Here is a 26,769-nt window from a genome sequence, read left to right as displayed (position 1 = left end):
AATTTGGATAGGTCATGTAATTACACATCTATAATAGAGCTGTTCATGCTGCTTCCCATAGCACTTGCCACATGAAAATGCTTATTTTCTCAATATATTGCTTCATTGGATGGTAAGGTCTTCTAAGACAGAAATTTTCTTAGTTATTATATGTTTCTGTACCTAGTCCAATGTTTGGTATACAGATGGTAGACATGAAATACTTTTACAGAGTAAGTGAATTAACTGAACAATGCGTTTTGTAAAATTTCTTTGGGAATAGAGAAAAGATATTCCCTAAGACCCCAAAACTAGAAACAGAAGACAAAATAATCAAAGCTTTGCTGGCATTGTCCCAGGCTCAAATATTTGCCATGAACAGTGAAAAAAGTTTGATGTCAGTCTGGTGGCTCCTGACCAAGTAGAGATGCTTTTGAATGGTCTTTATTTATGAAAGGAAATAATGGCTCTAAAGAAGGCCTGAAATTTGATGGGTTGCCAAATGTACATTTCCTATGTTAAAGCAGCAAATAATACTACCCTGTTAGTTACTTTAAAATGCCATAGTGGTTTTGTAATGAATTTTAGCACTATTTAATATTTTTAAATAGTCTTTAAATCAAAATTGGGGCGCCTGGGTGGCTCAGTTGGTTAAGCCTCCAGCCAGCTCAGGTCATGATCTCCCAGTTTGTGGGTTCAAGCCCCACATCAGGCTCTGTGCTGGAGTCTGCTTGGAATTCTGTATCCCCCTTCTCTCTCTGCGCCTCCCCTGCTTGTGTTCTTTCAAAAACAAATAAATGTTCAAAAAAAAAAAAAGTCATCTTATGGGGCGCCTGGGTGGCTTAGTCGGTTAAGCGTCTGACTTTCACTTAGGTCATGATCTCGCGGTTCGTGGGTTCGAGCCCTGCGTCGGGCTCTGTGCTGACTGCCGGCTCAGAGCCTGGAGCCTATTTCAGTCTGTGACTCCCTCTCTGACCCTCCCCTGCTCACGCTGTCTCTCTCTCTCTCCTAGAAATAAATAAAAAATATTAAAAAAAATAAAAATGGAACTGTTTTTGAATTACAAAGTGTGTAACACCCACTCCCCTCAATGTGTGTTTCTTAAGCAGTGTATCTCTGAAACGCATTCCAAGGGGAATCTTCTTGGTGACACTATTAGCTTTGGAGCAGAATTGGTTATGATGAAATTGTTTATGATGATATGCCAAGCATTCCTATTAACTCTTCTTCCTAAACAATTCACAAACAGAAATTTAGTAAATCAGGTCTTAAAAATATATTTATTATTATTAAGCTGACATAAAATTTCTGAAAGAAAATAGATTCTGAGAAAACTAGAACACCTATCTGAAATAGATACTGTCACTGAAGAAATTTTATCCCTTTGAACAATAGGAGATCACCTACTTTACTCTGTATTATTTGTCAATAATGAGCATTGGAAGAGAATTCTAGAGAAGTGGTAATAACTTCCCATGTAAACTGATGTTTGTTTACCTTAGACCAAGAACATAAGACACTGCTTAATATTTTTTTCCATTTAAACCCAAGGATTTCCTCAATTATCTCAGTAAAAGCAATGCAGTCCTATTTAATATACTTTACTATTGTCATGTATCTTTTCTAGTGTATGAAATTAGAAGGATTGATAATATATCCATTATGCTTTGGGCCATAGTATTATTGAGATAAAGAAAAATAATTTTGTACTTTTAGAATTCTTTTATTACACAGTTCATATTTAAACCTCTAGTATTTTTTGTAATCTTTAAGAGATTATGACTTTAAGATTACAAAAAACATATTTTTATAATGATAAATTTTCGAGTAAGTTATCATTTTTAAGAAATTGTTTTAATTAACTATGCAAGGGTTTTGAGCCAATGGCTTATGACAAGTATACGACTTTAGATTTTTATATGGATTTTTAAATTAAGCTCCATATATTAAACCAATATGTAATGTGTCAAATATCACATCTTTTAATATTTCAACTTAAATATACATGAAGAGTCTCAAAGTAAAACATTTTTAGGATCATTACAGTTTAAAAATTATATTCTTTCATTCTCCTTTTCTGGAAGGTAAAAATCAATAGAACAAAAATTTATTTTGAAATTAATCTGTAGAAATAGGCATCTTAAATAGACTTGTCAGAAATTTTTAGAAGAAACTTTATTGAATATTTTATCCATTTACCATCTTAAACAATGTGATAGCTGTATCTAATTGTATTATGCAAATTCATAATGCATTGGAGTCCTGATGAAGTATAAAGTATATAGTATTTTTCTCTCCAAAGAAGGTATCCATAGTGCTTCAATTTTTCATTCTCGCAGAAAGAGCTTTGAGGTTCAGTAGACTTGTTCTTGAATCATTGTTTGCCATCTTTTTCAAACCACTCAACATCTCTGAGGAACTATGAGTAATTTCCCACCTGTAAACTGGCAATGATTATGCCTCCCTTGAAGCACTCTTGTTTAAAAAATGGATGAAACTTCAAACGTAGACAGGGCCTGGCATATGGTAGTTTCTGATAAATGATAGCAAATAGTTTAGTATTATGGTTTATGATTTATTTCCTCACTGTCATTCTTTTTAAATACCATTTATTATTGTTGTTGCTCTCGTTTTTCCTCCTCCAATTTACTTTTGGTTAACTGAGGATTTAGCAATTAAGCCAAGCAGCAGTTATTATTGTATCTAAACCTTGGAGTTGAGTTTAGGGACAAAGTAGAGTTGCTGCACCCTGTGAGTGCAGGGTATGCATTTCTTTCTGTTTGGTCAAACTCCCTTTCTCTTCTGTATGTATATTAAGGTTGTTCTAGTAGTTGACGGAATAGAGAGATCAACTCAGGATACTTGAAGTATTATTATATTTATCTAACATTTGATATGTATTTAATAATGCACTGTATTGCTTCAGCCTGACAGGAATACTGTGAATGTGGAGAAGAGGGGAGGGTAGTTCTGTAACAATATACATAATTTATTTCTTTTAATTTATGGATGACTTTATTATTTAATATATTTGATTTATAATTATTACTATTTCACAGATAATAATCATTTAAAAGTCCTTCAATCAAGAAAGAATCCACTTAAGTTGATATCCGAAGTTATAGAAATGTTCAGATTCAATAAACTATAGAAAATATTGAACTTTATTATTGCCATTTCATCCTATCAGAGAGACTCATGTTTTATTAGTAAATATAAGGTGTATTAGTTCTTAAAATAATATTATGTTTACCTTTTTTCCTAATTAGATCCATAGGTTCACATCTTAGTATCTAAGTAATAGTTTATTTCAATGTTAGTAACCTTTGGAACTCCTTAGTAAAAGCTGTTGGTTACCAATGAGTATGAATCTTTCTATTAACATTTATGGGCAGATGACGGCAATAGAATACATTTTAAAAATTCTAATGCATTTGTATTGTAATTATTTAAGTATGTATACATGTTTTAGGAGTAAAGAATGGAAGAAAATATTCTGAAAGGAAGCTAGTTGTTTAAATTCAAGTTGTGATTTATTCTTGGTCAAATTGTTGAACTCATAGCATGACTTTAAATATATATAGCATGGCTAATTTGAAATATGTAAATAAAGCAAACCAGGTTTTAAGTTGTTTCCTCTCACCTAACTATGCTCATTTGGAAGGAGAATTTTAATACCAAGACAGTCTGACTCAATAAATACATAAAGTTAATTAGTTAACTAATTAATCCTCCTTTCACATGTTTTTGAGTGAGCCAAAAATCAGACTTATTAATTTTCCAACTAATAAGACAGTAAATGACGAGTGCCAAGTCTCATTTTACTTATATCCATAAACATGAGTCAGGACCTAATATTGCTAAAGTTTAAGAGTCTGAAATACTTTAGGGGAATCAGTTCTCAGTCAAAGGGAAACTGTTCTAAGGTACATCTAACTTTCATTGAAGTAGTGTCTTGAAGGCAGAATTTCTTTCGTTAGCTTTATTAGCATTTTATTACTTTGCTATGAAATTTTAGCTTCTTAAATTTAATGTATAAATATAATTTAAGGTGAATTAATTTGAGTTTGAGGCAGTTTCTTAAAATCGAACTTGGTTGATAGCTTAATATCAGACTATAATATTTAACACACATTTATTAAACTTACATTCTTTTCTAGAACTCAGTACATCCTACTTAGTTGCGGTATATTCTGAACTACATGCCATAATGTTTTTTTTAATCCTTTTTAGTAATAATTTAAATAATGATTTCTTATCAATCACCAAATGAGAAGGCATGTAGTTTTGGGAAAAGAGGTCAAGCAAAAGAAAAACATAGCTTATACCGGTTGAGTGGAATACTAAACTTAAAAGGCTCTAAAAATTTGTGTATTAATTTATTAGCATTTTACCAAATTATAAGGAAAGGATGAAAAATTATATGGAGTAGAGAAGCTATTAAGTACTAAATGGAAACTTAATTATAGTCAAGATGTTCAGCTGTTATAATGGGATTTTTCTCTAACAAAACTCATGGCTGGGCTACAAGACTTTGTTTACAAGCCTGGAACACTCCCTACGTCAGGGATGCTTGTATAAGCTGGACAGTTTCCTTCTCAGACTCTTGCCTTTGTCTACTTTACCTTTGTAAGCAGAATCAGGGCCCTGATTTCTACTCCAGAACAATATTATAAAATATTCTTAAAAAAAGAAAAAAGATGCGGCACCTGGGTGGTTCAGTAGTTTAAGCATCGACTTTGGCTCAGGTCATGATCTCACTGTTCTTGGGTTCAAGCCCTGCATCGGGCTCTGTGCTGACAGCTAGCTCAGAGCCTGGAGCCTGCTTCAGATTCTATATCTTCCTCTCTCTCTACCTCTCCCCTACTTGTGCGCTCTCTCACTCTCTCTCTCTTTCTTTTTCTCTCAAAAATAAATTAACCTTTTTAAAAAATATGAAAAAGTGGGAAAAAAAGGAAATATGATTGTTTTCCTTAGATAAACAAATGACAAAGAAAACCCTCTATATTTGGTAACTTGAGGCCTTCCCTTCTGTGACTGATGATGTCACTCAATGTTTAAAGTGAGAATTTAAATTTTCTTGAGTAGCTGACTTTGTTATCGTTTCCTTGCTAGGAATTATTTATAAACTAGTATGGAGAGATCCTACCTGTTCTCACTAATTCATAGATAAATGGCCATCAGTCATTTTGATTGATAGCCTCTGGTTCTTCAGAAACAATAAATCTGACCAAAATCAATTGTTTGAGATCTCATGATCACCACACTTAGATTTTTTTTTATCATTTCCAACAGGGATACATAAACACCTGACTTCCTGTTCTTGTATGTTTTGGGAAATTCCAGTAGTGGATCCATAGACAGTTGCACAGCAGATAATAGAGGGGGATAGCATAAGGCAGGGCATTGATTGACATTGTGAAATCACCTCCAGTTTTGGTTATATCTCTGATATTTATGATGTTCTTGTTGAAATTTTAATTATTTTGATGGAGATTACTGTATCTCTCTTGTTTAAGTGGCAAGGTGTTGCTATTAAGCTGTTTTTAAAAACAAACAAAAGAAAGAAAAGTGTTAAAAATCCCATAAAAGGAAAAGCAAACTGATGGCAAAGAAAGGCAGACAATTTTCAGTTAAAGAAAGAGCTAATCCCATAGCATCCAGGCAAGTTACAGATGCACAGATTTTACAGATGTCTAAATATTGAGAATAGTCAGTTGTCGATAGAGAAACGGTAGAGATACTTGTAAACAACACACATGGCTAAATGCGCTGGAGGTGTACATTTTATCTAATTGAAATATGCATTAAAAATAGATACAACCAGAGACACCTGGGTGGCTCAGTCAGTTAAGCATCTGACTTCAGCTCCGGTCATGATCTCAGTTTGTGAGTTCGAGCCCCATGTTGGGCTCTGTGCTGATAGCTCGGAGCCTGGAGCCTGCTTCAGATTCTGTGTCTCCCTTTCTCTCTCTGCCCCTCCCCTGCTTCCACTGTCTCTCTCTCCCTCAAAAATAAATAAACATTTAAAAAAATAGATACAGGGGCGCCTGGGTGGCTTAGTCGGTTAAGCGTCCGACTTTCGCTTAGGTCATGATCTCGCGGTTCGTGGGTTCGGGCCCCGCGTCGGGCTCTTTGCTGACTGCCAGCTCGGAGCCTGGAGCCTGTTTCAGTCTGTGACTCCCTCTCTCTCTGACCCTCCCCTGTTCACGCTGTCTCTCTCTCTCCTAGAAATAAATAAAACATTTAAAAAAAAAAAATAGATACAACCATGCTAGAAATGCAGTTAAAAATTATTCCCTTGGGACATTACCAAGGCAGCAGTCAACCATTGTTTAAAACTGGTCTACCAGGGGCGCCTGGTTGGCTCAGTTGGTTGGTCTTTCAACTTCCGCTCAGGTCATGATCTCATGGTTTGTGGGTTCGAGCCCCGCGTCAGGCTCTGTGCTGACAACTAACTCAGAGCCTGGAGCCTGCTTCAGATTCTGTGTCTCCCTCTCTCTGACCCTCTCCACTCATGCTGTTTCTCTCTCTCAGGAATAAATCAAAACATTAAAAAAAAAAAAACAAAAAAAAAAAAAACTGGTCTACCATTATAATGTTTTACTGGATTTTGAATGTAAATAAAATACTTGTATTTAGAGTAAGTTCCCATTGTGTCCATCTATGGCACTCATTTGTTATGCAGGAAGTCTAAATGTCTTTCTATAATGCATCTTACAAAGTATTTTCAATAACTCCCTGAGATGCTTGCGTGTGTGGTTAGAAAATGGTTTAGCAGCTCTAATCTGATGTCCCAGAGATGTATGACTTAATCACAGCACTGCCCGTAGTTTATAAATCCCTCAGTTCTGCTAATCTTGCCCCATTTTGGTTTCTACTATTTTGTCTCTTGTGAGAAGAAATTTCCACTATGCTATAGATTTTCTCCTCCCCGTGCTCTTCTCTTTTCAGCCAAAAAGTCTTCCCTGCCCTTCACAGTCATGTGTCTGAGAAGTGCTTCCCATAGCAGAGCACATATAAAGAGAAGATTTAGGTGCAGACAGAGGTTAAGTAACTTGCCTTAAATTGTAATTATAGTAAAGGCAAAACCAGAGATCTGGGTGATTACCCAGTTCTCTTTGTAACCAGTCAAATTGATTTCTGATTCAGCTTTAATTAGAATTGGTTTCATCCAGTTACTTTTTAAATAGGTATCAGCTTCAGAAATAATAGTGGATTCTCACTAGTGGAGCATGCCAGTGGTGATTGGTCAAGGTCTGGATTTGAAAGTATTGCTAATTTTTTCCAATTTTTGGAAAGCTAAGTCCAGACTGTTAGGTGATGGCAGTTAAATGCAGAAACCGATATACTGGTTACCTGGGAGAGTGCCTGATATATTCTAGACACAAATTGTCTTTTCTGCCTGTGTGGAACCCCTGTTGATTAGTTTATAATTTAATAATTAGAATGAGGCCCACTTGGTATCAGTGGGAGGTACAAAGCTGGTTGTTTTTGTTTGTTTTTGGTTTGTTTGTTTGCTTTTGTACCATCAGGTCAGCACTGGACTTGTGTGTAAAATATTCTTTACCTCAGGTGAGGTTTTTCTTAAGCTCGTTCATAATTTTGGTTTTGCTTTCTTTCTCTTCTTTTTTAATAATGATTTGTTTCAAGTTTTTGCTGTTTTGTTTTGTTTTTTTCCTTCAAGCTTTGTTGGCTAGACCAGCAGGTATAGGTTCCTTTCCATTGTTTCTTGTGTTGAGGTACTTTATCCTCTTCTAATGTAACCCATCATTATCCAATATCCTACTAAAGATATCTTGCCCAATATGAGAAGACACTGATGATTATGTTATGAGTGAAGTGACTGATGTTGTTAAAAAAAGGAAATACAATGTGTATACTATGAGAAGATGAATAAATGAATAGATATCTAGAAATACATATTTTTGGAATAATTAAATAAGTATACTGTATATGTATTAGCTATTACTATTACATCTTTCTAAAAAGTTTCTAAAGATAGATTAAAATAATAAACAGGGCTGCTTATGAAACTAAAGAAATCAAAACTTAGATTAGAAGGTATATATTGACCTACAAAAATGGAGCTGTCTTTGGGCACTGTCAAGCATCGGACTCTTGATTTTGGCTCATGTCATTGTCTCAGGGTTTGTGAGATAGAGGCCTGCGTTGGGCTCTACATAGATAGTGAAGAGCCTGTTTGGGATTCTCTTTCATTCTCTTTGCCCCTCCTCCCTCGCTAAGCAATAAATAAATAAACTTTTATTTTTAATGAAACTGTCTTGATATTTGCATATATTAAAATTAAGTAGAACAAAAATGTGTGTTTTTAATCTTTCTTATCAGTAAAATAGGGACTAAAGGTAGGGGAGACAAGTTTATTAGAAGGCCAGAAAGCTCTGTGTCAGGGCTCATAGTTGCAAGAGTAACAGAATGCTACATTGCACTGTGTCCCTATCACTTTGGGCAGAGAACTAAAGGCTGGTAGCAGTTTAGGAGCTGCCAACTACCTCTGGCCAAGTGAACTGCCAGACCATCCATACTGACTGTGGAAACCACTCTCCACATCATTTTTCACAGCAGTTGAGTTTGGGACCTAAGGATGGAAGACAGGGATTTTATTTTACCTTCCCATTTTATTTATTTTTTTATTGTGCGTGCTTCATGGTTCCTCCAGGTGGATAAGAAGGTTATGCTTCTCTCTTTTCTCCAGCCAAGTAAGGAAGACTTCAAGCATTTTGTCCTTAGATCTACAGAGTTCCTCTGTCTCCATAAGACAGTGTCCCGTTTTTCCTCTCCACCCCTCCTTCAATCATTATCATGTCTATACCCTGAAAGAATTAGCCGCTGTGGCTATGAGAGTAGAAGGGAAGAGTCAAAGAACAAAGTATGCCCAGGGAGAAAGGGGGCTAAGTAAGCCCCACAATATCTATTATTCTCTCCTGGGCTTTTAGGATATCAGGCCTGAACTAGTACACAACTGGAGGGAATGGGGAAAGTATTAGCATATTCACATTTTTTAAAAATTATTGAACTGGACATTTTAATTACAGAAATGGGACTATTCCTGTGAATTACTACAGAGTACTGGAAAAGCTGTGAATATGCCCTAAATTTCATCCATTAGCAGGAAAAGAAATACCTATCACATAGGCCTTAAGGGCCAGTAGAAGGAATAAAGTTAATTCATAGCTACTTCCTGTTAAACACTGTTAATTCAGTAGACAATCATCCCCCTCCATGAACTAGGGCTGCCATTTCCGTGGCTGCAGTTCTGAATTTCAGAATGTCCTGCTGCTCCCCATTCAACACAGGATGCAGCCACTAGCACGCTTACCCCTGCTGCCCAGGAAACTCAGTGGTGTTGCTGCTACGTCTATCATGCGCCAATGAAATAGATCCTCCGTGGTTCCTACTTCTTTGTATTAGTAACTCCCATTTCAGAGCTTATAGTGGATGTATCTGAATGGAGGAACCTATCTCATGTGCCCATATTCTGGTTACAAGGAGGTTGGGAGAGAAATCATCTAGGATTTTATTTTGTGTGTGTGTGTGTAGGAGGTGGGAAACACCCAAATTTTAAGGGTGGAGTTCAAATGATAGACCCTGTGTTTGATGAAACCCAGCAATTTACCCATTTAAAAAAATACTTAAAGATCTCAAATCTGAGAACCACAATATAAGAAACTTAATTTCTGAGGCCTTTAACTTAACCAGTAGAATAAAAGTACAATAAATATTACCAAAAAGTCTATTAAAGGAATACAAAGCTGTCTCCTTATCTGAAAATGTATAATTGCATTACCAATAGATGTTTAAAAAACATTTAGTACATTTTAACATCTCTTCCTAATTTTGAAACAAATCTCTAAATAAGAAGTAGAAACTACTCAAATCAAGAATATTCAATTTAAATTTTACCTAAGTGACAAAAAGAGAAAACTAATTTCAGTTAAAGTTAGGATCTAAATGGATGCTCTTTACAGTTTTTAAAAAAATTAATGCTTATTTATTTTTGAGCGAGAAAGAGAGATACAGAGCATGCACATGGGAGAGGCAGAGAGAGAGATGGAGACACAGGATCTAAAGCAAGCTCTAGGCTCTGAGCTGTCAGCCCCAGAGCCTGATGCAGGGCTCGAACTCAAGAACCACTAGATCATGGCCTGAGCTGAAGTCAGACACTTAACCAACTGAGACAACTGGGTGCCCCTTTTTGCAGTTTTTTTTTAGATTGCCTTCTTTTAGATTTTTTAGACATTGCAAAAAGAGAGAACTACAGGTAAATATCTCTGATGAACAGAAAAGTTCCTCAACAAAATATAAGCAAACTGAATCCAATACATTAAAAAAATGATTAAGAGGGATGCAAGGATGGTTAAATATTTGCAAATTTATCGGTATATCACATCAAAAAGAAAGTATAAGAAACATATGATCATATCAGGAAACCTGGATGGCTTGTCAGTTAAGTGTCCAGCTTCACCTGAGATCATGATCTGGCTATTCAGAGTGCAAGATCTGCGTCAGGCTCTGTGCTGACAGCTTGGAGCCTGGAGCATGCTTCACATTTTGTCTCTGCCTCTCTGCCCCTCCCTCACTCACACTCTGTCTCTCCTTCTCAAAAATAAACATTAAAAAAATAAGAAATATATAATCATATCAATCAATGCCAATTTTTTTTTAATTTTTATTTATTTCTAGGAGAGAGAGAGACAGCGTGAGCAGGGGAGGGTCAGAGAGAGAGGGAGACACAGACTCCGAAGCAGGCTTCAGGCTCCGAGCCAGCAGTCAGCACAGAGCCCAATGCGGGGTTCGAACCCACGAACCGCGAGATCATGACCTAACCAAAAGTCGGACGCTTAACCGACTAAGCCACCCAGGCGCCCCAATGCCAAAAGTTTTTTGACAAGGTACAACATCCATTAATGATAAAAAATACTCAACAAAGTTAGTTTAGAGGAAACATACTTCAATATAATAAAGGCCACACATGAAAAACCTACAGCTATCATAGTCAATGTTGAAAAACTTAGTACTTTCTTTCTAAGATCACAAACAAACTAGTCAAATCTCACCAGTTTTTTTAAATGTTTATTTCTTTATTTTGAAAGAAAGAGAGGGAGTTGGGTATAGGCAGAGAGACAGGAAGGGAGAGAGAGAATCCCAAGCAGACTCCACAGTGTTAGTGCAGAGCCCAGCACAGATTGAACTCAAAAAGTGTAAGATCATGACCTAAGATGAAATTGAGAGTCAGGAGTCAGATATTTAACCAACTAAGCCACCCAGGCACCCCCCCAACCATTGTCACCAGTTTTTTTCAATATAGTACTGGAAATACTTGCCACAGCATTTAGATAAGAAAATGGAATAAAGGGCATCCAAATTGACAAGGAAGAACTAAAACTTCCACTATTTTCTGATGGCATGTTATTCTCTATACAAAATCCTAAGGACTCCACAAAAAAATCCAAGAACTGATAAATGAATTCAGTAAGGTCACAGGATAAAAACATTAGTGTATTGAAATCCATTGAATTTTTATACCCTAATAATGAATCAACAGAAAGAAATATTAAGAAGCAAAAACATTTACAATTACACCAAAAGTAATAAAATAGCTGTGAATCAACTTAACCAAGGAAATGAAAGACCTGTACTCTGAAAACTATAAAACATCGATGAAAAAAGTTGAAGATGACACAAGTGAGAGATATCCCATGCTCATGGACTGGAAGAACAAATATTTTAAAAATGTTTTTCCTACCCAAAGCAATCTACAGATTTAATGCAGTTTTTATCAAAATACCAACAGCATTTTTCATAGAACTAGAATGAGTAATTCTAAAATTTGTATGGAACCACAAAAGACCCGACCCTGAGCAGCCAAAATAATCTTGAAAAAGAAAGCTGGAGGTATAAAAATTCCAGATTTCAAGTTATATAAACAAAGTTGTAGTAATCAAAACAGTATGGTACTAGCAGAAAAATAGACACCTAAATCTAATGAAACAGATTTGAAAGCCTATAAACAAACCCACAATTATATGGTCAATTAATCTTTGACAAAGGAGGCAAGAATATACAATCGAAAATGACTGCCTCTTCAACAAATGGTGTTAGGAAAACTGGACAGCTACATGCAAGAGAATGAAGCTGAACCACTTTCTTACACCATATACAAAAATAAACTGAAAATGGATTAAATATATAAATGTGAGACTTAAAACTATAAAAATCCTAGAAGAGATCTCAGGCTGTAATTTCTCTGATATTGACCATAGCAACATTTTTTTTTATATATGTCTCCTTAGGCAAGGGAGAGAAAAGCAAAAATATACTATTAGGACCACATCAAAATAAAAGAGCTTCTGCACAATGAAGGAAACAATCAACAAAACTGAAAGGCAACCTACTGAATGTGAGAAGACTTTTGTAAATGACATATTAAGAAAGGGTATGCATCCAATATATATAAAGAAGTGATACAGCTCAACACACCAAAAAAACAAATATTCCAATTAAAAATGAGCAGAGGGCGTAAGCAGACATTTTCCATAAGAAGGAGTACTGATGGACACAAGACACACAAAAAGATGCTCAACATCATTCATCATCACGGAAATGCAATTCAAAACTATAATGAGGTATGATCTCACACCCATCAGAATAGCTAAAATAAAAAACACAGAAACAACAAGCGTTGGCAAGGATGTGGAGAAAAAGAAACCACTGTGCGTTGTTGGTAGGAATGCAAACTGGTGCAGCTACTGTGGAAAATAGTATTAAGGTTCCTCAAAAATTTAAAAATAGAACTACCTTACAATCCAGTAATTATACTGCTGGATATTTACCCAGAAAATACAGAAACACTAATTCAAAGGGATATACACACTTCTGTGTTTATTGCAGCATTGTTTACAATAGCCAAATTATGGAAGAAGCCAACCTGTCCATCAATAGATGAATAAAGAAGATGTTATTAATATAACATACACACTGTATATTCTATACAAAGAATGGAATATTATTCAGCCATTAAAAATAATGAATTGTGCCATTTGAAACATGGATGCAGCTACAGAGTGTAAATGCTAAGTGAAATAAGTCAGCCATAGAAAGATGCATATCATACGGTTTCACTCATATGTAAAATTTAAGAAGCAAAACAAATTAACAAAAGAAAAAGAGAGAGGCAAACCAAGAAACAGGTTTTAAACTGTAGAGAGCAAATTACTGGTTACCAGAGGGGAGGTAGAAATGAGTGAAATAGGTGATTAAAGAGTACACTTAATCAAGATGAACATTGAGCCATGTCTAGAATTGTTGAATCACTATACTGTAAAGCTGAAGCTAATGTAACACTGTATGTTTACTAGAATTAAAATTAAAAAGCTTAATAAAAGTTAAAAATTTTAGGAGATGCAATTTATGTGTAAGTAGATTTCTAAGAACAGAATTTCAGGCAACAATGAGTCTAAATCCTATGGATAGCTTTACTCTTATAAATGACCCATTTTGAGACCTTGGTGTCAGGTACTCATTTTTTGTCCTTTTTTATATGGGCTATCAGATAAAATTAGTCATTATATAGGGAAAAAACTATGTAGGGAAAGATATGAAACTTTTCTTGTCATCAGTACTTGCACATAATTTCTCATTGATTTATCAGAGCTTTTGTATTGATATCTACAGAAAGTGCTACAAATCATTGGCATTGATGCTTTATTTATAATAAAGTATCTTGTGCTTGATTATTGATTTTTCTAACAATATTTAATAAGTTTCTCTTGTGTAACTTGAAGGCAACCTAATTTTATTCAGGTTAGTTAGCATCATTTATTGTTATGTACATTCATCCTATAGCTATAATAGTAACATAAATTCTTACCCATAAAGTGAGAAATAATATACTTGACTAGCTTTAGTGCCTCCAAGAGTATTGAGTGGTTATTTTCCTTGAGAAAACACATTCAGATTTTTTTATGCGTAAGATTTTTAAGATTTCTAGAACTTCCCAGAGGGGAAGGTGACATCCAGTACAGTATTTAGTATGTCTGCCATCTAGGTTTTTAGATTCATTTGGTTTAATTCAACGATTAAAGACAGAAAATTTGGACCAAATGGTGGAATAAAGCCCTGTGGAAAACATGCCTCTGCTGTGATTATTTTTGAGATTAATTGATTCTTTAACTTGTAGCTATACCCCATGACTTCAGAGGCAGTTAATAACTGATTAACCATGAGCATGTAGATTAATTGTGCCAGTGCATGCTGGGAGATGAGTTAACTCTTTTTATGTAACTAGAGTACCCTAGGTTAAGTGGAGGGTACATGAAACAAATGCTCCTATGATTTAGTGAATCTTATCTCAAACAGATTATACCAAATTATATCAAACAGATATCTAATTATATTAGATAATTATATATTATCTAACATATAAGCAATAATTTTGAATTTTTTTAAGGAGAAAAATCTATGCCTTAAAAAAATACAGATGGTTTAAAAAACAGTTCCAAGTTTTCTAATCTAAAATATTGGAAGCTTGAATACATACTTCTTAAAAACAGGGATACACTATTGATAAATCTTAAATGATATTGAGTTGTAAAAATCTACATAATTATACCATTAAAATAGTTCACATATTGACCATTTTTATAAAGCTCCCTATTCTTATTTTTTTTCCTTATAAATTCCTGGCTTTTCTCTATTTGGACTTAAATATATATATCTCAGCTTCAAGGAAAACAAAACAATGAAAACAGAGCAGGACTCATATGATCAATTGCTATCTTGTAGCTACTCCTATAAGTCTTGTAAGAGGCAAGTTCCTTGAAAGGATTATATCTGTAAATCTCTCCATATTTTGGCTTTCACTGCTTTAAGGCACAGGGAAATGACTATCAGTTCTATTACTCCTCTGACACAACTATGATGAAGGCTACCAGTAACCTATTTCTTGCCAAACTTAAAGTCACTTTTCAGTTCTATTTTTACCTTGATTTCTTTTCACCGTTATTCTGGTTTCCAACTCTTCCTTGGCAGTGGAATGACATTTTAAATTTATTTTGATTCCCATTGATTTGTCTCCACCTTCCTCATCACTCTTCTTTTTTTTCCCTAATGTTTTCCTTCTTTTTTCCTCCATTTAGTGTTGTCCAGGCTCTCTCCTTGAACTTTTCTTCCCTTCATTCTGCACACTTCTTGAATGGTCTCATCCCGCACACAGGATATCGATGACCCACAAATCTATATCTAGAACCCAGGCTTCTTATTCTTTTAATGTATAGTATATGTGCCTTGAAACTAGGAGAGCAATAGGTGCTTGACATTCGACATGATTTAAACATAAACAGCTTCTTCATCTTCCATAATCTTCTGCCTTGTCTCCTCTGGCCAGGAACAGGTTTACTTTACATTTTATGTTTCTCTTAGTGTACTTTCTATCTGGCTACTCAAGCCAACTCCTTCTTTGACTCTCTCGCCTTTCTCTTTTCTCTGTATTTAATCAGTCACCCAGTTCAGTTCATGCAAGCTTCTAGGATTAAGAAAGGTAACATATGTCACCATTTATATTTTTGTTTCTTAAAATGACTTTAATTTGGCAGTTCCTGGCATATATAATTAGCCAAAAAGAAAATTTATAGAAAATTATTTCAGTTAACAGTGGTAGCTATTCTGTTTATGGGGAAAAACAATTTTCCTTAGATTAACTTTATGTATGAATAGCCTTGCTAAAGATTAATCTTATGTACATTAATACATTATATCATTATAGTTAGATTTTAAGAAAATATTTATTTTTGAGAGAGTGAGACAGACCATGAGTGGGGGAAGGGCAGAGAGAGAGCGGGAGACAAAGAATCCAAAGCAGCTCCGGGCAGCAAACTATCATCACAGAGCCCAATGTGGGGCTTGAACTCACGAACCTTGAGATCATGACCTGAGCCAAAGCCAGACACTCAACTGACTGAGCCGCCCAGGCACCTTGATACATTAGATCATTATAGAATACTTATGTCGATTTGTCAGGTTGTAGGAATACAAACATGACTAAGATATGGATCTTATATGTACATAGGGATATATATATATTATAGAAAACCAAGTTAGTAATGTTATTAAAATATATTTGAAGCAAATATTCATATATCAAATCGTATATCAGTATTTATATTATTTCATAAATAAGAGTTTTGGCCTCTCTTAGATAATAAAAATCATATTCTCGTCACTTCAAAGAATATCTTGCATTTGTTAATGACTATTATCTTTACATGTTTGAATTTCACATACTCAACCTACAAATTTAAAAGAAATTTAAAGAGAATAAATAAGCACAGATGAAATATGAGCCATAACAGAAAATAGTAGAGTGTGATTTTGTAATATCGTCAAAGCCATTTAGTATGAAAACTGAACATTAAGTAAATATAGAGGGAGATCTTATGGTACTTAAACTTTATATAAAGACTTAAAAATGATAACTTCAAGGTCTTTGGAGGAAACGTATAGCAAGTACTCTTTCTTAATCCTGGATATGTTGAAAGTTGTTGACTTTCAAGTTAATCTCTCTCTTGAAATTATCCTCAGATGGAAAGAGCTGCCTAACCCAAGGTCAAGCTTTCTCATAAAGGAAGCCCTAACCCAGTGATGCATCATAGTTTAACTCCTCCCACTGCCTAGTCTTTCCTACCTTTAATTTTTTTTCAAGTCACCATAAATATTGTTCCTGAGGGCAGTCCTCAATAAGTTTCCTGAGTGTATGTCTTCATGAAAGACTCATATTTGCAAGGAATCATTCTATATGGTCTGAAGAAGTAGACTCTAAAACAGAATGGTACAAACAGATCACCCACCAGCCCACTAACTTACTGACAATGAGAACCCCATTGCTAGTAGTATGTGAGCCACTGATAGCTATCAAATACTGTAGTGGTGAAATTATTAAAACCTTCATGTTGTTGAACAAGGATAGGTACCAGTGGAATGTAATTTTCTGTGAATTCACTATCTCTGGCTTTTGAAGAATTCAGGGGAAAGTGATTATTATAAGCATGATGGAATCAGCTTCTCCTGGATTCTATTCATGCAGTGGAGAAAAAGAATGCAAGGGTGAGTATAAATGATCATGAATTAGAGGCGCTGTATGAGAATAAGAAGTCCTCCTTCCCATAATATAAAGAGACTCTCATCTTCTTAGCCAGAGACATAAAAGCTGAAAATAATGCTTAGGATTTAGTTAATTATACAGTAGAGCTTTACAGAAATTTGAAGCCTTAGCCCCAACAAGTCAGCTAACCCAGTATCTGAACCCTGCTTGAGAGCAAGTGGTATTCTGATTTGTGGGTGGGGAGTGGAGTACATTTGGGTTAATGATCTCAGAAATCCTAAAACCTAGTTCTCTATAAACATTCTGAGGCTACAGACATGGTCTGTTCCTCCCAATTAATGGCTTGTTATGTCCATCTTGCTTCAAGATGATTCAGAAACTTCTTCCTTTTATGATACTTTTCCTTTGAGGATATACCCTTACCTCCATTCCTGACATCCAGATCAATATATAGGGTCAACAGATGACATCATGTGGCCACAAATATGTGTTTACTGGCAGGCGTTAGGAGAGTATGTATGGAATTGGATCTTGAGGCTGCTGGATCAAGTGGGATGGAGAATAAGATTGAATAAGTTTAGGGACAGAGAATACATAGATCAAATGGGAATAGAGAAGAAGAGTTTATTGATAGGATAGTATTCTCCCATGATATAAAATTTAACATCTGCTGCCAGATAGTTGTTGGAAGCTTGAGGAAAGCAAGCATTCCCATGAAAAGAAGTATAAATGCCAGAGCTGGGGTGGATACAGTAGACAAACATGTCAAAGACTCAGAATATACCAGTTAGAGTCCAAAAAAATCATTCACTCGCTGTCATCTGTATAAAGGCTTCATGGACACCCTTAAAGGAGTAAGAACATGCTGATGACTGAGATGCAAGCAGCATTGAGAAGTTAGAAGTTTCTCTTCTCTGTAGGCAAATGTTGATGGTAAGAGATGCTAATACAGAACTCAACTCCCTGATAGGAATGGAAACATTAAGATCTCAAAATAATAGAATCTAGGTGCCAGTGCTTAGTTATCACAGGGCACAGTTATTTTAATGAGGAGCTAGTTAAAATGCACACAGGGCTCTAGACTCACAGAGTGTTCTGGAGACAAACAATAAAACATAGCATCGCATAGGGCAAAAAAAGTGGATGCTTAACAAGAGCATTATCCAATCTATGCTATTAAAGAAATAAGGGGTGTCTGGGTGGCTTAGTGGATTGAGCATCTGATTCTTGATCTCAGCTCAGGTTGTGATCTCACAGTTTGTGGGGCTCCACATTGACAGTACTGGGGATTCTCTCCCTCTCTCTCTTAGTCTCTCCCTGTTAATTCTCTCTCTCTCTTTCAAAATAAATAAACATTGAAAAAGATCAGATGGATAATCAGGAGACTGAATATGGTCACATAATAAACAAATAATGAATCCTTGCCTAATTGTTGCAACTGAGGTAATTTTCAGACCTTGAACTCTTTGAAGGGTCTAAGTTACTAGAATGAACCCTGCAACACCACAATAAGTGTGATATGGTAATGATTCTCAAAATTCTTTGTTTAAAGAACCTATATCCACATACTTGAATAACCATTTTCTAGGAAAAGGGGACTTGTGAAACACTTTGAGGAGTGTGGTATACAGGATCTAAGTTGACTCTGATACCTAATATTCTAAAGAATTATCCTGCTTTATATCATTGGAGTTGGGCATACAGGTGCCAAGTAATAAATGGAATTGTGACCCATGGCTGGCTCACATTGGATCCATCAATACACAGATACCCCTTATCATTTATCTCATCTTCTAATTGTGTAATTGGGGTGGACATATTTGCTAGTTGTCAGAGTCTCCATATTGGTTCCTTGGTAATTGGTAAATATAATTTTAATCCATTTATCAGATGATTTGGAAGGTTTCAACCATAGACTTCAACTGTATCACAAAGTAGGAAAGGGATCTGTAGTATTCCCATTCTGTGATATAAGTGACCCTGATGCTTGAGTCACATAACCCAGGAGAATCAATGATATTAGATATATCATCACTGGAAAAGATGTGTGGTTTACAGAAACATTAATACGAGAATTATAAACTCAGTTTCTAGGATTATTAGTAAGACCATGCTTTCTGCAGTTAAGAACTATGCCTGTTTCATGAAAATAGCTCCTAGTGTGCTGCTGGGCATTGGTAGAGATGGAGTATCTGAATATGGAACATCAAATGACCACATGGTCTGAACTCCCAATCACACATTGGGTTTGTCTGATCTACCAACATTGGGCCATAAAATAGTTCAGACTCCTCAGTAGTTCATCATAAAATGGAAGTTGTAAATGCAGGATGAGGCAAGGCCAGGGCCAAGGGCCCAAGTAAGCTGCACAAGGAGGTACCCCATGGCATCTATCAATGCTTTACTGGCTCCTCTTTCTCAGTACATATCTGGCCACATAGAGTGTCCCTTATAAGTTGATGGTGGAGAAAACAGGCTAAGGTTTTATGATAGGTCAGCTCAGTATAGGTATGCAAGCCAAACACTGGACTGCTGCTTCACTAGAGCCCTACTCTGAGATGTCCCTGATAGATAGAATGAGGGGAAATCTCAGTGGGTAGAACTTTGGTTTGGGTGGTATAGCTTGTCAACCACTTTGTATGGAAATAGATCTGCTTGAGTATATATCGATGGGCCTATGGGAGTGGATATTATTGAGGATCAAAAAGTACCCACCTCAGAAGACATACAAAACAATGAAGTAGACAGAGTTGTGAAGACAGCTGTTAACAGCTAGCTTCTGTCGCTGGCCACTCATAGGTAGCACAACAGGCTCATGAATAGAGTTCCCATAATGGCAAGTGTAGAGGTTATGCATAAGCTTGAAACATGGCTCCTCCTCATCCATGAAGGCTGATCTATCTACTGACACTATTAAATATCTAACCTGGCAGCAACCAGGACCAACACTTGACACAGTAAAAGTACTGTCTTTCAAAATTCCAACCAGTTCCTTGGTAGCAAGTTGGTTATATTAGGCCTGGTTACCTGAATGTAACAGTGCATCATTTGGACTGAACTTAACATGTAATCTGGGTGTGGATGTTTATGTTGACCTCAGTCAGCAGCCATATTCAAGCCACATCCAACGGCTTTTAGAATGTTTTATTCGTAATACAGAATCCTACCTAAACACTCATGGGACTAGAAGCACATTTTGCAGCAGTGAATATATAGCAGTGGGAACATTTCCATGGGATTCCTTGGTCATATATTCCTTATTACCTAAAAATGCCAACTTACTAGAGTGATCGAAAGGCCTTTAGAGGGGGCAGCTGAGTCTCAGAGAGATAATGTCCACTAAGGAAGGGGTGCTTTTCTCCAAGATACAGTATGCATTCTAAATCAATGATCATTATTATCGAATTTTTTTTTCTATTGAATACATAGGTTCAAAACCAAGGAGTGACTCTACTTCAGTCCATGATTCACTTGGGAAATCTGTTTCCCTTCCACCTCTGGGTCCTGCCAATTTACAAGGCCTAGTTCTCAGAAAAGGAAAAGCTGTTATTAAGTAATACATCAAGAACCTCATTAATCTTTAAGCCATGGCTCCTACTCATTTACTTTAGGCCTCCTATTTTAGGAAACAGGAGATAAGAGGAGTCATCATCCTGGAAGGAATAACTATGGTCAGCTGGAGGTAGAGCTGTTGTTACACAGTGAGACAGTAAATAATATGTTTGATTCCCACTTGATCCACTGAATCATTTATTGGTATTTTCTTGACCAGTTTTGGTGGTAAACATCAGTAATGTGCATCAGTAGTGGCTTGAGAAGGGCATGGTGACCTGGTGCACAAAATCCGCAGTGATGAAGGGCTGGTAACCTCAGTAAGATAAGCTGCTTACACCAAATGATGTACTAGCCCAGGATGAGGCAATTTAGATTGGTAATAGTAGAAAGAGATGATGAATATCATCTCACTACAGTTTCTGCTGACAGTTTTCCCAGGAAAGGTGACTAACCAGCACCCTGGAGTAGCTTTTCCCAGATAGAGTGAATTATCATACGTAGAAAGTGGAGCTGAGCAGATGCTATAGTGCAGCAGCCAGATCCCTTCCTCCATACTGAGGGATTCATTCCTCCAACTACAGAGAGTTTTAAGAGCTGATTGCTATCGGCTAAACCTTTCTTTAGAAACTACCCTGGAGGCAGTTGGTTAAGCATCAGCCTCTTGATTTTGGCTCAGGTCATGATCTCTAAGTCTTGAGATCAAGCCCTGAGCCCCATCCCTGGCTCTGCACTGAGGGTGCAGCCTGCTTTGGATTTTCTCTCTCCACTCTCTCTCTGCCCCTCTCTGCTTCAAGCCTCTCTCTCTCTCTTAAAATAAATAAGCAATAAATAGATAGATGATAGATAGCTAGCTAGCTAGCTCTAAATCAAATAGAGCTATCCCTCCCAAGGTCATGCCCTCTAGGTGGGACTAGTACAGAGGCATGGACAGGTTGAAGAGGAGGGTTGGGTATATAAAGCTTAGCTCCCTTGCTTTAGGGCAGGACAATTCTGAGAAGACCTCACAGCTCCATCACTTCTCTAGAGCTATTGAGACCTTTATTGCAACTGCAGTGTAGCTCAGCTCTCCTCCCCAGCAATCCTAAGACTGTCACTCAAGTGTTGATCTGGAAGGTCAATACACTTCCTGCACACATATCTCTGTTTTAGAGTCTTTTCCAAGAAACCTGACCTACAGCAAATACACATATTCAGTATACATTCAGTAAGACTATATAGAGTATGTATTAAACACATATAATTCTTTTAAGTGATGCTTATGTATATTAAACTATATATAATGTAAGTATATTTTATGCATATAAATATAAACATACTCCTCCACACACATATAAAATATATTTCTTAGGAATGCCATTATTTGACTTTTCTAGACGATAACCTTGTCTTCATCATGTTTGTTTTTAAAGTTAAAAAAATATCATTTAGGAGCTTTGTGAAATGGAAATTCCTAAACATGGGTGAGTCCAACAGATGCTTCTGCCAATACAATGTTCAGTACACCATTGTCACAGGATTGGATTTTTAGAAGGCCAGTGACCCAAAACTTACATAGATCAGAGAAGACCGTGTTTAAATGTTTGTTCACATTTGGTCTGTTCCTGGCTGAGCCTATTGACACCATCCCCTAACAAGAAAAGAGCTAGAGATACATCAATAAGTGCATGTTGGAGAGTATAATATTGTTAACTATTTGGAGGCGAAAGAGAGTCATTATTGTTGCATTGATTATCATCCACTTGTTTTGTCCCTTAACTTTCTGGCTTCAGAATTTTGTTTTTACAACATAACACAGCTCATATCTCCTAAAAATGAGACGAGGACACAAAGAAATTCTGTTTCGTCTAAGAAGAAAAATTAAGTTGTTTACAATTAATTCACAATACTTTTTTTGGTCACCAAGGCTGACTTCAGATAATCAATCTCCTCTAAAGATTTTATTTGTATGTGAAGGACTAATCACCAAGTAAGCAAATATTTAATAGATTTTCGAGACCTATAAACATTTCACGATAATGATGCTGGTATCCCTAAGTACACTATTAAAACCAGATAGCATGCATCCTTGCATAGCTAATAGAATGAGTTTATACTGAAAGTTCCTTAAATATTACCAAAAGCAGCAGTTCTGTAAATTTATACTACTAAAATTAGAAGCCGTTGAGATAGCTGTGAAAAGATTCTAAGGTTGGGGAAAGAAACCTCAGAATGTTGCAAAAGTAGAAATTTAAGTAGGGCTGTCAAGATTTGAAAACCTTTTTAAAAACTGGGGAAATTTGAGGATTCTGTTCTTTGATTCCTTAGGGCATCTATTACTTCACTACTTTTGTTGATTTTTTTATTATTTTAATGCATCACAAAGAATCTTTTTTAAAGAACAGTGCATTTTAACTATTCTGGGTGGTGTATGTTCACACGCCTTACTATTCTTACGTTTATATAATATTGAAGCTTCTCTTCAGTGTTCACATGAAAGTACTTGTCATGTAGAAAAAAATGATAGTCTCAACAAATGGCAAAATGACATTTTTATCTCTTTAAAATGAGAGTTGTGTGCATTGTGAATTCATAAGGTAAAGGTAATAAAACAATGTAGAATTAATGAAAGTCTACATGAAACCCAATAATGATAATAGTAATAATAATAGCTAACTTTTTGGGGCACCTGGTGGCTCAGTCTGATTCAGGATCTGATTCAGCTCAGGTCATGATCTTGTGCTCTGTGAGTTTGAGCCCCGCATTGGGCTCTGTGCTGACAGCTCAGAGCCTGGAGCCTGCCCCTCTCCCACTCATACACTGTCTCTGTCTCTCAAAAATGAATAAATGTTGAAACAAAATTTAAAAAAACTAAAGAATAAATAGCTAACTTTTATTGAGCTTTACTGGGTGGCCAAGTCTTTAAGGACTAGCTCATTTAATTCTCCAACAACTTTAATTATATGGTACCATTATTATTCCCATTTTATTGATACAGAGTTTTAAAAAAAATTAATGTTTTATTTATTTCTGAGAGGAAGAGAGAGACATTGTGAACAAGGGAGGGTCAGAGAGAGAGGGAGAGACAGAATCTGAAACAGGTTCCAGGTTCTGAGCTGGCTGTCAGCACGACAGCCCGACACGGGGCTCCAACCCACTAAGTGTGAGATCATGACCTGAGCAGAAGTCGGACGCTTAACAGACTGAGCCACCCAGGCGCCCCTATTGATACGGAATTTTAAGACCACAAAGGTTAAGTAATCTTTCAGGTATAAAGTCACAAAGGGCAAAACTGGGTGAAGTTAATATTTAAAGACAGCAAATGTTTGCATCACACTTAATAAGTGTATACTATGTTAATATTATTAGAATGTGGAACCAAGAGCTTGTTGTTCTTGTATTTTCCCCTTTTTTGTTGTTGAGATATAATTGACGTATAGCATTATATTAGTTTCAGGTATACAACATGATGATTTGATATTTGTGCATATTGCAAAATGATGACCAAAATAAGTTTAGTTAGCATCTGTCCCTATGCATGGGTATAGATACTTTTTTTTCCTGTGGTGATGACTTTTAAGATCTATTCTCTTAGCAACTTTCAAATACACAATACAGTTACTATTTTAAAGCAAGTTTACTTTTTAATTTCTTCTTCTTTTAATGAAAGAAACCAGAATATTGTAGATCAGGGGTGGGCAATCTATGGCAAGCTGTGGCCCATGAGCCAAATCTCTTCTGAGACACTTGCATTTGTAAATAGTTTTACTGGGACTGACCAACATTAATCATATATTCATGTAATTAGCTGTCGTTGACTGCCTTGACAATATGATGGTAGGGTTGGGTGACTGAGAGAAATACTTTATGAACCCAAGTTCACATGAAGATTGTATGAACCCACATTCATACAAAGCCAAAGATATTTATGTACTTTTTCCAGAAAAGGTTTACTAAACACTGTGGTATATCCCTTCTGTGGGATGCATGTAAAATGGCAAAAGTTTAGTCTCAGTATCCAGTAGTAGAAATAGTAATACCTTTCAACAGTACCTTCTATTAGCACATTTCAAATTAGCAAATATAATCTGGGAAATAAAATCTGAGATGAAGGACAAACTTAATCTAGTTTAAGATCACATTTTCTCACTATAAAGATAATAATTTATAAACATAATTCTTTGGTTGCTTTAAATATATAAGTTATAAATATTTAGAAACGTATGGTAAGGGGAAGAGTCAAATCAGCCACTTGATATTTCCGTTTCCCTATGTATACTGTTTTGGCTAAGCTCTTGAATTGGAGGGTCTTGGATTCTGATATCTCATGGAGCTCTGTGTTATGCACCTGTTAGAAATGTGTTGGAAATATGCAAAGACATGTGTACTGTCTTAACAAGTAGAGATCTTTTAAAAAATAGCTCTACTTGTTTTTACTGCCTATCATTGGAATTTCCTCTAGAAAATTTCAATAAACTAAATGAAAATATTGAGTCTAGCGATAAGCAATTAAATTTGATTATGAAAATGCACCTTTGATTAGGTTTCATATGTGTAATACTTATAAAGTCCATGTAACTCATAATATGTCACTTGGTTGTTTTTATTTATTTTTTAGATTTGGATGACCCAGTAGTAACTGTTCATCAAAGCATAGGTGAAGCTAAAGAACAATTTTACTATGAAAGAACAGTATTCCTCCGATGTGTTGCGAGTTCCAATCCACCGGTTCGGTACAGCTGGAGACGTGGTCAGGAGGTGTTACTACAAGGATCTGATAAAGGAGTTGAGATTTACGAACCCTTCTTTACCCAGGTAGGAATTAAGATATTTACATCTTATAATGTTAAAATGCTTTCGTAATTCAGGTAGCATGTAGTATTATGTCTATTTGAAAAGAATCTCTCCAAATCTGGCCTTGTAAAAAATAATATGTTCTTGGGCTCCTGGGTGGCTCACTTGATTAAGAGTCTGACTTCAGCTCAGGTGATGGTCTCACAGTTCGTGGTTCGAATCCTGCACTGGGCTCTGTGGTGACAGCTCAGGGCCTGGAGCCTGCTTGGGATTCTGTGTCTCCTTCTCTCTCTGTCCCTCCCCTGCTCGTGCTCTGACTCTATCTGTCCCTCAATAATGAATAAACCTTAAAAAAATTATTTAAAAACCATATGTTCTTGACTGAAAGGTAACTCATATAACAAAAGAAAATTTGTCAATTTTTTATGTGATAGTTAAATGTAAAATGTTAACTTTTGAAAAAATAAATCAAGTTAATGTATACTAACTTGTATTCCTCTATCCATACGTTTACCTAGGTTTCATTATAAAGTACATAATTACACATTTGATGACTGTTTTGTTTTTCATTGAAAATATTTCTTAAAGGGATAGATTTTGATTTTCCTGTTTGCAATGATAAACACTTTTAAAGGAATTAAGAAATGTACTTGAGGGGCGCCTGGGTGGCTTAGTCGGTTAAGCGTCCGACTTTCACTTAGGTCATGATCTCGCGGTTCGTGGGTTCGAGCCCCGCGTCGGGCTCTGTGCTGACTGCCAGCTCAGAGCCTGGAGCCTGTTTCAGTCTGTGACTCCCTCTCTCTCTGACCCTCCCCTGCTCACGCTGTCTCTCTCTCTCTCTCCTAGAAATAAATAAAAAACATTAAAAAGAATTTAAAAAAAAAAAAAAAAAAAAAAGAAATGTACTTGAGGGGCACCTGGGTGGCTCAGTCGGTTGAGCATCCGACTTTGGCTTAGGTCATGATCTCACGGTTTGTGAGTTCGAGCCCCTGCCGGGCTCTATGGTGGCAGCTCAGTGCTTGGAGCCTGCTTCGGATTCTTGTGTCTCCCTCTCTCTCTCTGCCCCTCCCCCAGTCATGCTCTGTCTCTCTCTCTCTCTCAAAAATAAATAATAAAACTTAAAAAAAAAAAACTTGAAATTCACTTAACTTTGGTTTTAGGAAAAGAATCTCTGATTTCTTTCGTTCATTTTGGGTTTTGACTTAGTTTAATAATAGAGCCTTAATTATGTAAAAACTAAAATTTCTAATGAGTCCTTAACTTAATAAAAGGAGAACTTGAATTAATTTCACATAGTTTGAATGTAATGTGAAATATTCTTCTATAATATATTGAGTGGAGAATTA

The 26,769-nt window shown here is 36.0% G+C and overlaps 1 protein-coding gene across 1 annotated transcript in view; it reads left to right on the top strand.

Annotated features, from left to right (window-relative positions):
- MDGA2 (MAM domain containing glycosylphosphatidylinositol anchor 2) overlaps positions 1-26,769 on the top strand; it is a gene marked incomplete at its 5' end in the record, with an annotated part of 465,609 nt that overhangs the window by 136,274 nt on the left and 302,566 nt on the right. Inside the window, one exon of the mRNA XM_039218217.1 lies at positions 25,248-25,444. Coding sequence (XP_039074148.1) covers positions 25,248-25,444 — 197 coding nt within the window. The remainder of the gene's footprint in view (positions 1-25,247; positions 25,445-26,769) is intronic.

This window comes from Hyaena hyaena, unplaced genomic scaffold, assembly GCF_003009895.1.
Source record: "Hyaena hyaena isolate Hyena2069 unplaced genomic scaffold, ASM300989v1 scaffold_743, whole genome shotgun sequence".
In the NCBI taxonomy this organism is placed as follows: Eukaryota; Metazoa; Chordata; class Mammalia; order Carnivora; family Hyaenidae; genus Hyaena; species Hyaena hyaena.
The sequence above is the reverse complement of the archived record's forward strand: the minus strand, read 5'-3'. Positions and strand labels throughout refer to the sequence as shown.